At 36.8% G+C, this 17,969-nt stretch overlaps 1 protein-coding gene across 1 annotated transcript; it reads right to left on the reverse strand.

Moving 5' to 3' along the window:
- Positions 1-8,524: 8,524 nt before the first annotated feature.
- On the reverse strand, positions 8,525-12,304 carry LOC137740324 (ribulose bisphosphate carboxylase small subunit, chloroplastic). Its single transcript, XM_068480183.2, has 3 exons — positions 12,059-12,304; positions 9,064-9,195; positions 8,525-8,960 (listed from the first exon to the last, which is right to left on the reverse strand). Exons 1-3 carry the CDS (start codon positions 12,236-12,238, stop codon positions 8,739-8,741), a joined length of 534 nt encoding a protein of 177 aa, XP_068336284.1. The 5' UTR covers positions 12,239-12,304; the 3' UTR covers positions 8,525-8,738.
- Between the last annotated feature and the right edge of the window lie 5,665 nt (positions 12,305-17,969).

Here is a 17,969-nt window from a genome sequence, read left to right on the forward strand (position 1 = left end):
AGCAATGTCATATCATACGGTCCTGATTCCATGAACATTTTACCAGCAAACACGGGCTGTTAGATGGTGTAAATGATGACATTACAGCATATAGACCACATGAAGCAAAGGAACAATTTGAATGCAAGCCTTATCACTAGGCACCACTATGACCCTGACACGTGGAAGGAGCTCATTATCTAATCCAAGGGAGGTCGAAGGTGAATGTGTGTGTGATGGTGATTCGCCTCTTATTTTGGTCAGTCTCTTCCCGGCGGTCGCTTTTCATACCATGCCCCCAAATGGGGGTGAGGTGAGGAAGGCAACTTATGTTCAAGCTGGAGCATTCATGATTTCTTTCTTCCCCTTCTTCCAGGTTTTCTATTATTTTCCTCCTTTGGAAATACTTACAAGCAGATGTGGGTAAATTTTCTAACGAGGTTACCTTATCGGCCCCATATTTTTTGCGTTTCTCCTCCTAGTAGGGCAGCTAACCCATTAATTCAAGAGGGAAACTAACGAAAAGTCCAAAAAAACTTCTCTTTAATGAAAAGCCCTTTTTAAAGGTATAGTGAATAGTACTAGGAAAATGTTTTCGTTAAAAGTGAACAATACCGGGAGTGTTTTGTTTTGTTAAATCTTCCTAATTCTAGATGCCCGATTTGGAGCTGAGAAGCTCACTCCTGTTTCAGCATTGCCTGTTCCATCTCCATCAACTTTATCATCGCCACGCAAAGCAAGTTGTGTTAGAATGAAGTATGGGCTTAAACCAGCTACAGTTAGAGTAGAGGGATTTGACCGTCTCAATAGGGATCGCCAAAGTTCCCGCATCACAGCATTTGCCTAAACTTCATCGAAGTAAGTGTACATATAAGAAGGAAAGGTAAATGCCACCACAGCTCACAAGTACAGCGGACTTAACAAGAAGAGTGACTTAACAAGAAGAGTGAATTTTGACAATTTTTGGAGAAATTGAGATCTACTAGTACTGTATATAGCGTATGCTGTTGTCGATGATCATCTCAGTTGCTAAAATCTGCAAGTAGTTTGATGGGAACATCACTAAAAGAGTGTCGAACTGTCAAACCTTGTGTTATGGAGAAAGGGTTTGTATATGTCTAAAGCCTTTGCTCTGTTTTAATTTAAGATGGGTTATAATTTTTCTGGCAATCACCAGGAAGAGTGTACAAAAGCTTAATGGTGATTTAGTTTGGTCTATTAATCTGTAAATGTATTTTGGTTTTATTTTTGGAGATAAATGTTTTCTGGTAATCATCGGTACTTCCGTATTTGCCGGCTATGCTTTATCTTGGTCTTGCCTGTATCTAAGAAAAGCATTTCGCAAATGCCTATTTTTCAATGTGCTTGCTATGATTTATGTCGAATTTGTTATCCATGATAGTTGAACCTAATACTTCTTACTCACACGTAGAGCTTATTTTTCATTTGTTGGTTTGATTGATCGTATATTTTAATCTCCTCAAATATGTTTGATCGTTGGTTACTCAAGCAGTAGAAATACTTTGCTATTTCTACAGCCAAGATCGGCTAGACATTTTTTATCCGAACGTGGTGTGAGCCAAAAGCTTCCCATACAAAGTTTCCGAGATTTAATCTTAAGTTAGGTTTAGGAGATGAATAAGAATTCAAGATTTTAGGGTTTCCTAGCAAAGGAATGGTTACCAGGTCTCTTTGTACCAATAGGGTTTGAGTATGATATTTGCCGCATAGTGTGCTCTTTATCGGTCGGGGTGGAACTTGTTATCCTGCCCTCTAAGTTAATCGCTTGACTTGGGGAGACGTGACGATGAAGACTATTTAAGATCTCCAAGACAAGTAGATCCTTAGTTTTTAAATTTTTTTTTTTTTAATACTAAAAAACGATCAAGTGATGGCTTTGTCACGGTAGTCTACTTTTTTTCAGGGACCCAGAAGGCTCATAAAGGCATTCTAGCCTCTCTCTAACCACCATTGCGTGAGTCATTGGCACTAGGAATCAAATCCAAGACGTGTCATGTGAAATACGGACTTGGAATTCATCCTTAACCACTCGCCACCTCGTGGTGGTTAGATAAAGGATTCTTAATAGCATCGATGATTATGGCATATGACTAAGCGAAATATAATTATAAGAGTAATGCTAGAAAGACTAAATTTGTAAACTAAATGATGTATCACCAATTAGAAATGAGCACGTTAATCAACACTTAAGTAATAATTTATCATCAACTTCCATATCTTTTAGTTTATAAAGTTTAGTCTCCCTAGTATTACCGTAATTATATCCAGCCATGTTAGTTATAGAGAAACCAAAAAACCGTTGGAAGCTAGCCTCACTAACTAATCCGTAGCATAATTTCTTTTGCTTGTGGACAAGAGTAATACTACAAAAGCACTCAAACAGCGACCCAAAAGTGCTTTCAGCCCTTGAGCAATTAACTGCAGGAATATGAATTCACTTAGTTTTTACTGCTGCAACTTTGAAAAAAAGCAGCTTATCCGTTTGTTATCTCAACAAATGCGTGTCCATAAGTGTAGCTATCAAATGATGGAGATATGCTATAGGATTTGTGGCTCTTAATTAAACTATCTACAAAGGGACTGTTTTACAACCTCATATATTTCTCTTATGTATTTTTCCTTCCCAACCAGTTGAAAAATTAGAAGAAAAAAAATTTGAATAACTTCGTTGCATAAATGTATGTTCAAATGAATTTAATTAGCACAAAAAAAGCCGATTGGCACATTGCATTATCAAGCTATTTATTCGAGTGATTAAGCCAATCTCGGAGGAAAATTTTGAAAGCAGCCAAATTTCTGTCATGTGTCTTTCAGCCCATTTTATTTCTTCAAACTTTGGGTTTTAACCACTTGATGAGTTTGTTTACACTACTTAGTTCCTCGAGTGGTATTCAAGCATTTTACAATAGTCTCGAGTGACCAAATTTCTAAATCTCGGAAACAGAGGCTAAAAATTTTAATGTGTTTTAAAAAACGTTTGAATTTGTACTTTGTAATAGTAAAACAATAAGACTCGAAGAAAATGCTAATAGTAAAACAATAAAAAAAATTGTATATTATTTACGAATCACATTACTAAACAATCTTCTTAAATACATGTTAGTGTGTGCATGAATTTCAATCTTATGCGAGATGTGATCAATATATAAATACATTATCTCTACGAATAAAAATAAAATACGGATATCATGTATTTCATGAATTTCTCAACAAACATCATTCTGCATCCGTTAAAAACCAAATTCGAAAACAAAAGAGATTGCCTCGAAATTAAAAGGGAAAGAAAATTAAAGAAACAAATTGACGAAGGTCTTGAAACCCTAATCAAGTACAAACTTAAACAAACCACCGAAACCCTTGGCTAAGAGTCACAATGGTACATACAACAACAATATTAATTACGACGAAGAAGTTGTAAACCATTTAAGGATTTGATAAGAAATGTTATGCAGAGAGAGAACAAGAAGATTGAGAGGGTTTAGAGAAAGAAGGATTATGTGGAAATGTATTGATCTTTATCATTAGTTACAACTGTTTATTACAAGCTATATATAATAGCTATAGTAGCTTGCACTCTAAACTACAATCACAACAAACTTAACTAACTTCCTAATCTCTTGACACCTGTCAATTCCATAGCCGTAGGATCTTGGTGCTCCTAACATCCCCCCTTAAACTCAGGAACAGAGAAATTAAGCTTGAGATTGGCACAATGTGTATGAAATAGTGGTGCAGAGAGTCCTTTTGTAAGTTATCAGCAAATTGTTCATTCGAAGACACGAAATACACCTGCAGTTACTGTTTTGCTACCTCTCTTGAACAAAATGCACATCAACCTCAATGTGCTTAGTGCGTTGATGCTGAATTGGATTGCAAGTAAGGGCTATTGCAGATAAGTTGTCACAAAATAGGAGTGGTTTATCAGAAAATGGAACCTGCAGAAAAACCAATAGTTGTTTTACCCAATCGATTTCAGCTGCTGTAGTTGACAAAGCCCAATATTCAGCTTTAGTTGATGAACAAGAAACAATGTTTTGTTTCTTAGATGACCATGAAATGGGAATAGACCCCAAAAACACAACCATTCCAGTGGTTGATGTTTCATAATTAGGGTCCCCTGTCTAATCTACATCACTATATGCAGTGACATCTAATGAACCATTGACATAATGAATACCACAACCTTGAGTAGTTCTTAAGTATCTAAGAATTCTTTTAACAACCATGAAATGTGACTCCATAGGGTTTTATATGAATTGACATACCTGATGCACTACAAAAGCAATGTCTGGCCTAGTGAATGTTAAGTATTGGAGGGCACCAACCAAACTCCTATATAGTGCAAGGTTGTTATAAGGCCTTCCATCATCTTTGATCAATCTGTTGTAGGGCAAGCATGGAGGCACATGGTTTAGACAGCAATAATTCAGACTTGGTTATAAAATTGGTGACATACTTGTCCTGAGATGGTAATAAGCCATCCTTCTTATGCATAATTTGGATCCCCAAAAAGTAGTGAAGTGGTCTCAAGTCTTTTATATCAAATTCCGGAGTGAGAGACTAGATAACCTCAGTGATTGCTTTATAATGATGTCATCAACATATAATAGCAAGATCACCACAGAACTACCAACACTTTTCACAAACAATGATGAATCTGCATATGTGGATTTGAACCCCAAAGATCCATATAAGGATTTATGTAATCTGCAAACATAGTCTCCATGTTTGGTATTAACAAATCCAGGTGGTTGTGCCATGTACACCTCTTCTCACAAGATATCATGTAGAAAGGCATTTTTCACATCCAATTATCTCAAAGTCCAGCCAAAGTGTGTAGATAAAGCTAGAATTAATCTCATTGTTATAGGTTTAACAATTGGGCTAAAAGTCTATCTATAGTCAATACCTTCTTATTGATTAAACCCTTTAGCCACCAGTCGTGCTTTATATCTCCCAATTGAACCATCAACATTCTTCTTGATCTTAAAGACCTATTTACAACCTACTAAATTCTTGTGTTGTGGTAGAGGAACCAAAGACCATGTACCTTGGTTGTGTAAAGATGAAATCTCATCTTTCATAGCCTCATGCCATATTGGGGATTTTAATGCAGACTTATATGTTGTAGGTTTAACTTGACTCAAATTTACTCCTCCATGTTCATGTATAGCAGCAAGTAGAGCAATTTTCTTTGAGATGCCACTCTTTGACCTTGTCTGCATAGGGTGAAGATTGATTGGAGGAATAGATAGAACCACGTGCAGTTATTCAGGTTGGAATTCAGGTACCACAGAGAGTGTAGGAGACAAAGGCCATGTTTTTGGTGCAACAATGGATTGTCTGGAAGTTGATTCTTCTGAATTTGAACTTGAAAATGTAACTGGAATTATAGTGGAGTCTTCTGAAGTTGGATTGATGACAGTATTTGGCATGAGACTAGGTATAGGAGCTGAACCTATTTGTGTAAGACCTGGTCAGGAACTCAATGTGGAGTGATTTTGTGGTTCTGGCAAAACAAGGACATTATTGTGGTCTAGTATTGGAATTGATGTTTGTATAAGTGATGGTAGTAGTGTAGTAGTGACAGAGTGATGTTTGGGAACCAAAGATTGGTAAGGAAACTCTATCTCATCAAATATCACATGTCTAGAGATATCAATTTTCTTTCTAGATACATCATAGCAAAGATACCCTTTATACTTGGATGCATACCCCAAAAAGACACACTTTGTTGTTCTGGGTTCTAATTTGGTGCTATTGTATGGTCTTAACCAAAGGTAACAAGAACAACCAAATACTTTCAAATGCTGAATCTTAGGTATTGAATTATGCAACAATTCAAATGGTAATTTATTGTCTAATGTAGGGGATGACATTTTGTTGATTAAGTCTACTAAGGTTTGACAAGCAAATGACCAAAACAAGGATGGTAATGAAGTAGATTGTAACAAAGTGATGGATGTTTCAATAATATGTTTGTGTTTTCTCTCTACTACCCCATTCAATTCTAGTGTATGAGGACATGACATTTGATGGCTCACTCCTTTATCAGAAACAAACTTTTGAAATGCTTTACTTATATATTCACCACCACCATCACTTTGGAGAGTTTTTATGGATGTATGAAATTAGTTTTAAATGAAATTGTAAAAGGAAACAAACGTTGATGAAACATCACTTTTATTGCATATGGGGAAATCCAATAATATGTGGTACAATGGTCAATGAAGGTCACATAGTATTTGAATCCTTCTAAAGACACACAAGGAGCATGGCCCCACACATCACTATGTATAATATCAAAAGGTTTTACACACTTTGCAACTGAAAGAGAAAATGGTAGTTTACTAAATTTACCCTTTAAACATGTTTGGCACTGTGAAGGTATACTATAAGCAACACAAGAGACATTTGAAGTTCTTAAAACTTGAAAGACTATTGAATTAGAAGGATGACCTAGTCTCTTATGCCAAATACTGGTTGTAACTTGTTTTCCAAGAAAAATTGCAGATTGCCCTTTATTGATGACTGCATGAGAACTTGGTGAGATGATGGGGTACAATCCATTGTTACACAGCCCTTTGTAGAGTATCCTCCATGTGGCTTTGTCCTGAATCCAAAATGAAAATGCATCGAAAATCAACCAACAGTTATTATCCAAATAGATCTTATGCACAGACAATAGGTTTTGAGACAGTTTTGGGACATAAAGAATAGAATTAAGCTTATTAGGCTTTATTGGAGTTGTGAGGAGAGTTAAACCAATGTGAGAGATAGCTAAACCTTCACCATTAGCTATTTGGATTGTCTCATTTGATGGATATGGGGTTGCCAATGAGAGATTACTCAATTTTGAAGTCATGTGATTATTGGCACCTGAATCAATAAACCAAACATGTTGCTGTGGTGGTGCAGATGGCACTGAGAATTGAGAGTAATGACCATTAGGTGTGGTAACATGCATGACATTCATTAGAGAAGTATAAGTGTTCTAAAAACATGTTTTTGCATTGTGATAGGGATTCCTACATATTTGACAACCTGAAGAAACAACTGTATTTCTATATCTGCAAATATCAACAAGATGATTGTTCTTGCCATAAATTTGATATCCCTGTGATGGATTTGTATTCCTGAATCGACAAGTAGATGCCAGATGATTGTTTTTTCCATAAATTTGGCAAGTTTGAGCCTGAAAGCCATAGTTTTGTGATCCTGGTGGTGATGTACCAAGAATTCCAGGAGTAGGACTTCAATGAAAATTCTTGTTGTTGCCAAACGTCAAATTGAAGTTGAAATTGAACCGATTTATGACTTTGTTGTTGTTGTTGAAAGACTTGTATGCATTAAAGTTGGGACTAACATGGTTGCCACCAGAGTTGGAGAAAGATTGATTCGTGGAAGTAAAACCATTGTTTTGTGCCATGTGTGCAGATAACACAGGTGATGTAGACACAATTTCAAGCAATGTTTCTTCAGCAAGTAGTTGAGATCGAAGATCTTTCAATGATATCACAGTTTCACAACCCCTAATCACAGATCTTATTGTATTGAATTTAGTAGGCAAACCATTTAGTGTAAGAATCACAATATCATCATCCTCAAAGAAAACACCAGGAGCAGTCAATAAATCTCTTGATTCTTTAATTTTTTGCAAATATAGTGTGATTGAATCATTACCTTTCTTTATAGTTTGAAGCTCGGATTTGAGTTGAAAAATGCTTGTTCTTGTAACTGCAGAAAACAGCTCTTTAAGCTAAGTCCATAAATCTTTGGATCTGGTATTGCCAATGGCACAGGAAATTACAGCAAGAGATAGAGTTGCAGTGATTAACTGCATTAATGCTTTATCATGCATCTTTCAAATCTTGTATTCATCTGATGGTACCTTTTTGGAGGAATCACCAGATAAGACTACAGAGTTATCAGAAGATTCTTGACTAAACTGAGCTGGACAGAGTGTTAACCATCAATAAACTCAATGATGCTATGGCCTTCTAGAAGTAATTGCATCTGGAAATGCCAGGCTAAATAATTTGTATCATCCAATTTCATGTTGACTAACTGGAAACACATGAAATCAATGAAGTGATTGGAGATTGGAGAATCTGTAATTAAGACGCTGTCACCATTGTTGCATATTGTGACGAAATCTTGAAGTAATGTTGACAAAGGACAAACCACAAACACTTGGTGTGTACACTTTGTAGAACGTAGAATTAGAAGAAAGGGTGAAGACGAAGCACCCAAATTTACCAGAAAGAATCACAGTAGTACAAAAGAAATGGGAGATGCAACGGAAGCAAATGAAACCAAGATCAAATAACCGTCAAGCTTTTATGCTTGTTCCGGCGATGATACCATGTAAACCATTTAAGGATTCGATAAGAAATGTTATGCAGAGACAAAAGAAGAAGATTGAGAGGGTTTAGAGAGAGAAGGAATCTGTGGAAATGTATTGATCTTTATCATTAGTTACAATTGTTTATTTCAAGCTATATATATTACAAGATTGAGAGGGTTTAGAGAGAGAAGGAATCTGAGGAAATTTATTGATCCTTATCATTAGTTACAACTGTTTATTACAAGCTATATATAATTGCTATATTAGCTTGCACTCTAAGCTACAATCACAACAAACTTAACTAACTTTCTAATCTCTTGACACATGTCAATTCCATAGCCATAGGATCTTAATACTCCTAACAGAAACATGATGAAACTTCAACAACAACTTAGTAGCCTGGAGGCTTGTAGGCGAGGAAACTGATGCACTGCACTTGGCGCACGTTGTCGAATCCGATGATACGGATGAAGGAGTTGGGATAGGCCTTCTTGGCCTCCTCCAGCTTCTTCAACACCTGAGAAGAGTCGGTGCATCCCAATATGGGCAGCTTCCAGTAGCTTCCATCATAGTATCCTGGGGATTTGTGGTTCTCACGGTACACAAATCCAGTCTATATATACATACCACAATTTTGTTCAATAAGATTAAGTTAGGAAACAATTAACTTAACAAATTACAATATAAATGTATATATAGTGTTAGAAGTTATTAACCTCCAACTCAAATTCCAAGCAGGGAACCCAGTTGTTGCGGAGGAGGTAGTCAACCTCCTTGGCCAAGGACTCGGGAGAGAGAGGAGGAAGGTTGAGGGTCTCGAACTTCTTCAATCCAACTGGAGACTGCACCTGTTTTCATCAAAATATATTTGATAAATTCATTGTACTTCGGTGAGTACCTTTTTGTTGGCCAAAACAATAACACAAACATTAGTATTATTTCGGCCAAGTTAAACAAAAATACATATAAGTAATTTGGAAATAAATTCTATAATTTGCAAAGGATATGACCCGAAGTTATCAAACTATACATATATATTTGCAAGCATATTTATTAGTTTGATATGTTAATTTATTAAACTGTTAATAATAATTTATTATATACCGACAGATAATGTAATAACTTTTGTACTAATTAATTATTGAAAATGTATTTGGTTACTATTGTTTTCAAATGTAAAATAAATGTACTAACTGTTGTGGCCTATATTTAACTGACAAGGAGAGGGGGCCGGCTACACAGAGAAAATATAGAGAGAGAGAGAGAGAGAGAGAGATGTGTTTGTACGGTTGTGAGAGAATGTGTTATTCCCCTATGTGGTGCCTTTATTTATAGTAATAAGGGAGAGAAGAAATCCTTCTCGAGGGGTTGGGCCGGGTAGACAACAAGGTGGGTACGGGGTGAGTCCAATTTCTTTAGAGAATAAGCGGGCCGTGTGTATTTTAGGGGCGAGCCAAGTCCTATTTTTTAGAATAACGGGGCCTTAAACCGACCTGTTCTACATATAATGGATCAAATGGACTCTTCTGTTGCTCCATCTCTCTTAGAATCCAGAGTCTCCAGTCCAGACCATCAACTCTTGTCATATCCTTCTTGACGACATCAACCCTTGCGACTTCGACTCCGACTCCGACTACGTACTCTTCTCACCGCCGTCTCAACCACCACAAAGGCACCACCTATCTCTCCTCATGTATGACATCCCAAAGAACCTAGGTACCATAACCATGACGACCTCACTGCCATCACGACCACCAACAACACATCACTGCCGTCGAGAACACTGCCAGCAATCATCATCCTACTAACATTTAGGAAATTATGAATTAGGGTTTTTTACTTATGTGAATTTCCGGTTTAGGGATTTAGGGTTTTTTAAGGATTTGTAGATTCTGTTATGGATTCTCAATTCCTAGGTTCTTCTCCTTGACATTTTTGTACATTTGGTTTAAGTAGCAGAATATTTAATAATTCCTTATTGCAGGTATTTACCTCCTAAATGCTTCGAGCTCAGCAAGACACCTCTTACATCATCGAAGGTTTGTGACTTTAATAAATTTGTACCTTATAGATAAATTTTCTGTTTTATATCAATTTTCCTATAGCCTAGTCTGGGCATGTAAATTTCTTCGCGTACTAGACTACAAATACAATTAGTGTCCCCATAATCTTATTATTTGGAAAAGAACTTATCAGAAAGCCAAATTGTTTCTCCTCTGACATTTATTCTCCTAAACTTGGGTCCCAAGGTTTTTTTTAAGGAAAACTAATGAAAAGGGCTTGAAAACTTTGAGTTTTATTGATAAGGACAAAATAAAGGGTAAAGTGAATAGTACCAGAATTGACTTTTAGTGTAAAAATGTGGTTTTTCGTTAAAGTGAACAGTATCGTGGACTTTTTGTTAAAACTCCTTTTTTTTTTAACACGGTCTCTCTTGGAAAGCAGGTTGACGTCTGGTTAGCAAGTATTATGTTATACCAAATGCTATTTGGAAGACGCCCTTTTGGGCATGATCAGACCCAGGAACGAATACTACAGGAGGACACAATTATTGAAGCTCGAAAAGTTGAATTTCCATCCAGACCTGCCATCTCAAATGAGCAAAGGTGAGTTGTGCTCATAGTTGGTACATCATGCTTAGTTTTTCTTTGACGGAAGTAGTTGGTTCTTAGAAATAATCTATCTTGTTCTTCAAGATAAATGATATTGACATGCCCCGATCCCGATGTCCGAGGGACATCGAGATGGCCATGTGAAGGCCGACACCCGAAGGTGATGCAAACCATTTAACCTGATTACTTGCCCTTTGAGTTTAGGGCTTTAGAAGTTGCTCTGGCTAGCTGTACATTTCTCGATTCTCAGGTATGTAAGGAACACAAGAATTTAGGATCTCTATCACTGCTCATTACTAGATATGGTCAATGGCTATTATTAATATGTGTATCTGTGTATATATAAGAATTGATGTGCAATGCATCCTCAATTTTCATAAACAGCTTCTGTGTACAAAAGCTTGTGAAACAAGTCTTGTAATTTTCTAAAACATGTCTGTGTTGCTATGCAGTTAAAAACAAAAAAAAAATAAATAAATAAATAAATAAATAAAGAAAAAAAAAGAAAAAAAAAAGAAAAAGAGTTGGACCCGTGGACCCACCCCTAATTGCCCCATTTTAAATGGGTTGGGTGTTAGGTCCGCTTCCAAAACTCAAAATCACTCTATCCGGCCTGTGCCCACCCCTATCCTTCTCCTCTAAGGAATACAAATCCTAATAGAGAAGAATAACTAGAATAAAATCTAATTTAGGATTTATATAATCACACTTAAATAGCAAGTTTAAATCTTTTATCATCATAACTTATTTTGTTAGAACTCAAATTTCTATCTGAAGTTATAAATCCCTTTTTATTGTCTTTTGTAATTTTTTTTCTATTTGATTTATGATTGTGTTTATTCTATCAGTCAGATCTTGCATTTTTTTTTTTCTGTTAATGAATAATTTGTCCAATCCTGAGATCTAATTTGAATGAACGATTCTTGAATCATCCGATTACTAATTACTGATTATTGAATCTTTTTTAATTTCACTCAATTCATATACTTCTATTTCTCTCAATCCAAATAATATAATTGGGTTTATTTTTTAGAGTTCTTTTATAACACTAACACAATTGTATGGAATTAGTAATTTAGTAGCATCTATTAATTCATACCACTATGCATTGCACTCTTCCTCCATTGCTTGCAATAGAGGTAATATCGTTGTTCTTTCTGGTGATAGGGAAAGCTGAGGACGACTTGAGGCCAGGAGCAACCATGCTGGCTTGAGTCGGGGCAGCACGGCCGGCATAAACTGTAGACACAGTAGCAGAGGAAATCATGGAGGAAGCCATTGCTCTCTCTCTCTCTCTTTCTATGCTTTCTCTTCTTTGCTAGAGTGCTTTACTTATCTTGGTTGAAAGATGCATAACTCATATTCTCCCTTCCTATAAATAGTGCTCCAACTAGCAATGTCATATCACTAGATGATGTAAATGATGACATTAGAGCATATAGACCACATGAAGCAGAGGACCAATTTGAATGCAAGCCTTATCACTAGGCACCACTATGACCTTGACACGTGGAAGAAGTTCCATTATCTTATCTAATCCAAGGCAAGTCAAAGGTGAATGTGTGATGGTGGTTCGCCTCTTATTTTTGGTCAGTCTCTTCCCGGCGGTTACTTTTCATACCATGCCCCCTCATCCTAGTATCTTGTCTTTAAGCATAACCCATTTCGTCCTTTGGAAATACTTACATGTAGATATGGGTAAATTTTCACTTGTTATAGCAGACCTTTTAGCACAAATGCTTCTTCTTTAGCAATGGAACAAACAAGAAGTGTATTTTAGGTCGCATTATAACCATAATGGTTTAGGCTAGCTAATGTTTATGATTATGGATAATGCTACGGAGACCAAATTTCTAATAACGGTAGGCTAAGGTTGATTAGGGTGTCAATGAAGAAATTGAATATGTACACAGAAGGTAAGAATGTACTTCTTTACTTTGTAGTTGATTATGGTTTATGACAAAGTTTGTCAAGTTTTAAGAGTCAAGTAAGTTGTGTATTATTAATTACATCTTGTCTCAATTTAACCACTTACACAGTTCATCATGCTTTGAAATTTATAACAAAATGCCTGCAAGTGGGACCACATTTAGTGTGACTTATTCTATTTATATAAGTTTTAATTTGTTATATGAAGTCCAATGTGAGATTCTTCACCTTCCTATCATGTGTGACTAAACTTTAGTAGGTCGTATGTGCAACTAATTCTACTTCGATGGCCCCTTTTTTTTTCTCAAGCATCATAATATTCTTCACCAGTTCAGGATCTTGTTCACATTTGAAACAATCAGTTTTTAGGGAACCCACTTTGACACAATATCAACATTTCAAAGTCGGGCCAATGAGCGACTCCACCACTACCTATCCCAACTTAACCACCCGTGACACACCCTGACCCAAAATGTCCACTAGGACTCTGAATCGAGCTGTGTTGGCCGACACCTAGAAGGTGACAAAGCCATAAAGTGTAGTGATGTGGAAAATGTGAGTGAATTTAAACCTAAAAAGTGCCTAAATATAAGAGTGCGCTGGGGAGCCGGTATAAACCCATTCCACACTTGATGTCAGAGCATAAGTAAAGTACAATAGAGTGGCTAAGGATTATACCCTCAGAGATAGCCACCTATATTGAGATTTGCCTAGAATCCTCGTCGATACAAATGTTCAGTGATAGAAGCATATTTATGCGACTTCATTAGCTTGTTTCCTTCCATTTACTTAATTAGTTCTTAGCTATTTTAGTATTTTAAGCTATTTTCGTGTGTTTGTAGGGTTTAGGGCATATGGTTCTCACATCTAAGTAATGACATTCCATTCATAAGATCATATATATATACATGCATTAATAATTTCAGAAAAGTGCTTTCTTTGTTATAACATATGTGAGTATTAGTTTTCATGTTTACATCAATCTTCTCACATATACCTAGTGTAGGGAGTGTAGTCAGAAATTCTTATGTGAAAATAAGAGAGCACCTGGTAAGGAATTGAGTGAATTCTCTAAGGCATATTACTACATTCAAAACCATGTTTTAATTTGATTAAATGCGAGCTAGTAAGTGGTAACTGTGATTAAGTGTGTGCTTGAGGGTAAGGATGATTAAAATCTATGTGAATAGTGATTTTTAACATGTCATGTGCATTGGAAATCCCTGAGGCAAATGTTGGAAGGTCTAGTTGTGTTTTGTTTCTTTTGATTGTTTCCTTTTTGCTCGAGGACTAGCAAAAGCTAAGTGTGGGGGAGTTTGATAGGAGCATATTTATGTGACTTAATTAGCTTGTTTCCTTGCATTTACTTAATTAGTTCTTAGCTATTTTAGTATTTTAAGCTATTTTCGTGCGTTTGTAGGTCCATATGCCTTATGAAGCAATAAGGTGCATTTTGGAGCCTTTTGGAGCAAAATTGGGCTTGGAATGGATAGCATATTTATGGAGCAAAAGGAATGGACGAAATTGAAGACTTGAAGAGATAAGGAGTCCTAATCAAAGAAAGAGTCCTAATCAAAGAAAGATTCCTACTCAAATGAGGATTCTTACTTGAAGTAGGAAAGTTAAGCCAAGGTGTCCTATTTTGGTTTGACTTTTCCTAATCCTAAATGTCCCTAAGTTCCAGCAACATTGAAGGTTTCCTATGCATTCTAGGACAACAACCAAAAGTTCCTTGCACCATTCTAGGCTTGCCGCACCACCGTTCCCTTTCCCCTTCCATTCTCCTTCCTTGCCGCACAAGAGAGACCTTCCCTTTCATATTTTCTACACCAAATCACATTCCCTTTTTAATTCACCACATTTCCTCTTTCCCTTTGCCTTTGCCGCACCCTATATTCCCTTTCCTTTTAATTTCTGACTTTGACTTAGTCTTTTTCCTAGTAGTTTTAGAATAACAATCCTTTGACATTAATAAAACTTTATTTCCTTTTCTCATTGGATTCTTGCTGCACCTTTACCTTATTTCCCTAGGGTTTTAGATACTTGGCTAATTAATAAACCTTTGTCGCACCCTTTAAAGGAGAATGACACCATACACCATCAGTACACACCCCTAATTCGTCCCACTACTCTACCGCATCCTACATTCATTCTCCACCATTTCCATACATTCATACCTTCAACCACACATCCACACACCATTCCTCTACTTTGCCACACCCCCTTACCAACCCAAATCCATTCCTAACCCAGAAACACATCCAAAATCATCCCTTAACCTATATGCCGTAGCAAGGAGAAGAAAGGAAAGGAGCTTGAACGTGCAGGGCATCCAAGTTGATTCGTTGGGCGTTTTAGGTGTAATCAATCTTTGGATTTCAATGTTTAAATTCAATTTTGTTTCTTTTGTTGTGAACATGAGAGGCTAAACTTGTTTTAGCTAGGGAAAACTTTGAAGCCATGATTTTATATGCAATATGAATTGATTAAATCCAGTTATGAATTTGTGAATCGTGAATGCAATTTGCTTAACTATTTTATTCAGAACCTATTCTTGTATGTTGATTAAGGGTGCACACTTAGTTTGTATGTATGAATTTGATGCTAGAATATAAAGGAATTTTACATAATAGTTAGGAACTTATATTCACAAGTAGTGAAGGTTGCTAGTCACGATCGCGTTAAGTTAAATTCCTGCATGAGTATCATGATGTCATAGTTACGAATGCTTTGTCAATGCTTATGATTTTCATAGAACGTACTGATCTTTGATTGTATCTCTATTATGATGTCATGTAGGGAACTTTTGAAGAATGCTTTGGGCTGTCGAATGATGTCATCCAATGCAATAACTAAAGGAAAATTTGAAAATTAATTAGTGATTGACACGGTTAATCTAGGGCACTGTCGTTCATAATTCAACAAAAGAGTAACTGGAAATCGATTCATGTTCATATAAGTTATGTGTGGATAAGGAACCTCTAGCTAAGCCCACAAACCATCTAGAAATCCAAATTCTTACCAAACTTTGTCTAGTTTAGTTTTTGTCTTGTTTTAGTTCAAATTCGTCAAAACCAAAACCCCCCCCCCTTTGTTTTAAGTGTCAATTAGGTTAGAATCTGAGTTATTTTGTGTTTCTGAGTGTCTTGAGTCATAATCAAATCAATTTTCGTTCAAAGTCATTTTGAGTGTCTTGAGTCAATTTGATTGTTTGAAGCTATTTTGAGTCTTTTATGGTTGTTTGAGTCATATAACTTTAGTTAGAGTTTTAGAGTCTAGTTTTTATGTTATTAGGTCAATTTAGTTTAGATTAGCAATCCCTCCTAATCCCCGGTTTAGAACGATGCCTACTTATACACATACTACAATTGTCAAAAAAGGTTTTAATTTGTGTGCTTGTTTTACATCGCATCAAATTTTTGGCGCCGTTGCCGGGGATTAGCAACTTTGCTAATCCCCCGTTGTTTCTTTTTATTTTATTTTCGTGTGTTTTGTTTTGTTTCAGTTTCTGATTCTATTTTGTTTTCTTGTTTCAGGTAGTAGTTTATGACTTGTAGTTCTCAATCCATTCCTGAGAGCATCCTTAACTTTGACAACGATTTTGAGCGGGGTTTGAAAAGGAAGAGAAATCAGCAAGAGACCAATCCACTTAACCCTGGTCTCGAGATTGAAGAAGAAGTTGTAGTTAAGGAAGAAGGGGAACCCACGGCAGAAAAGGTTGTTGAGGAACAACCAATCATGGTAGCCGATAACCGAACAATCAAGGAACCCTTGGCCTCAGGATTAGATAATGTCGTGCCTTTATGCATTCAATATCCAAGGGCGGCCCAAGACAAGATTGACGAGTTTGAATTAAAGTCTAGCCTATTGCACCATATTCCTAAGTTCCATGGGCTGTCCATGGAAGATCCTAATAAACATTTGAAAGAGTTTGAGGTTGTTCGTTCAAGCATGACCCCTGTGAATGTTGATGGGAGCATTCTAAAAATGAAGGCTTTTCCCTCTTCTCTCATGGAAAAGGCCAAGGATTGGTTATATGAATTAGCTCCCGGAACTGCCACATCTTGGGAGAGCATGAAACGGGAGTTCTTGGAGAAGTTTTTCCCAACTTCTTGAGTCATTCTTCTACGCAAAATAATTAGTGGTATTCAGCAAAATCAAGGAGTGTCCTTCCCTGCATACTATGAACTATAAACGTTTTAAAGGTCTTGTTGCTTCATGTCCTCAACACCAAATGAAGGAAAAATTGCTCATTCAATACTTTTACGAAAGACTTCTTCCCATTGAACGTCAAATGTTAGATGCCTGGTAAGTTCCGTTTCTAATTTGCAATCTCAAATAACTAACCTTACTTCTATGTTTTCACAGTTTATGGAATAATGCAAAACGCAACAAATTTCCCCAAGTGTGTGTGGTGTATGCTCCATTCAAGGCCACCTATCTAAGAAGTGTCCTTAATTGATTGAGAATGGTGAATGGGAAAGTGCAAACACCATTGGCTACCAAAGCCCGAATCAGCCCCGATATGATCCATATGCCAACACTTACAATCCGGGATGGCGTGATCACCCAAATTTCAAATGGAATGAGTCTCAACAACCTCAAGGAATTCAGCCACCACCCCTTGGGATATACCCAAGGCCCTACGCACCAACGCAACCTCAACCACAACCTACTCAAACCAATTCAGGTACATCCATGGATAATGATCAAATTGTTCAATTACTAACCTCCTTGGTGCAGGGGCAACAAAATCAAACCAAAACAATGCTCAATCAAGTTAAGGAGGTGGATGAGTTGAAGAAACAAATGGGCCAAATGGCGGAGTTCATGGGGCAATTCAAAGAGCAAGGCAAATTACCTAGCACAACCGTTATGAATCCAAGGGGAGGATTTGAATCCGCCAAGGCCATTACGTTAAGAAGTGGAAAAGAAATTGGAACGGGCCCCCAACCATCAAAATCTGCCCAAAAGGAGGACGAGAAGCTGCAACAAAAGGAGGATGTCCAACATATACCCACAGCAAGGAAGGAAACAACCTTGCCGTGCACTCCTAGCACCCCTAAATTCCACAGGTAAGT

This window comes from Pyrus communis, chromosome 9, assembly GCF_041283825.1.
Source record: "Pyrus communis isolate YQ-2024b chromosome 9, ASM4128382v1, whole genome shotgun sequence".
Classification (NCBI taxonomy): domain Eukaryota; kingdom Viridiplantae; phylum Streptophyta; class Magnoliopsida; order Rosales; family Rosaceae; genus Pyrus; species Pyrus communis.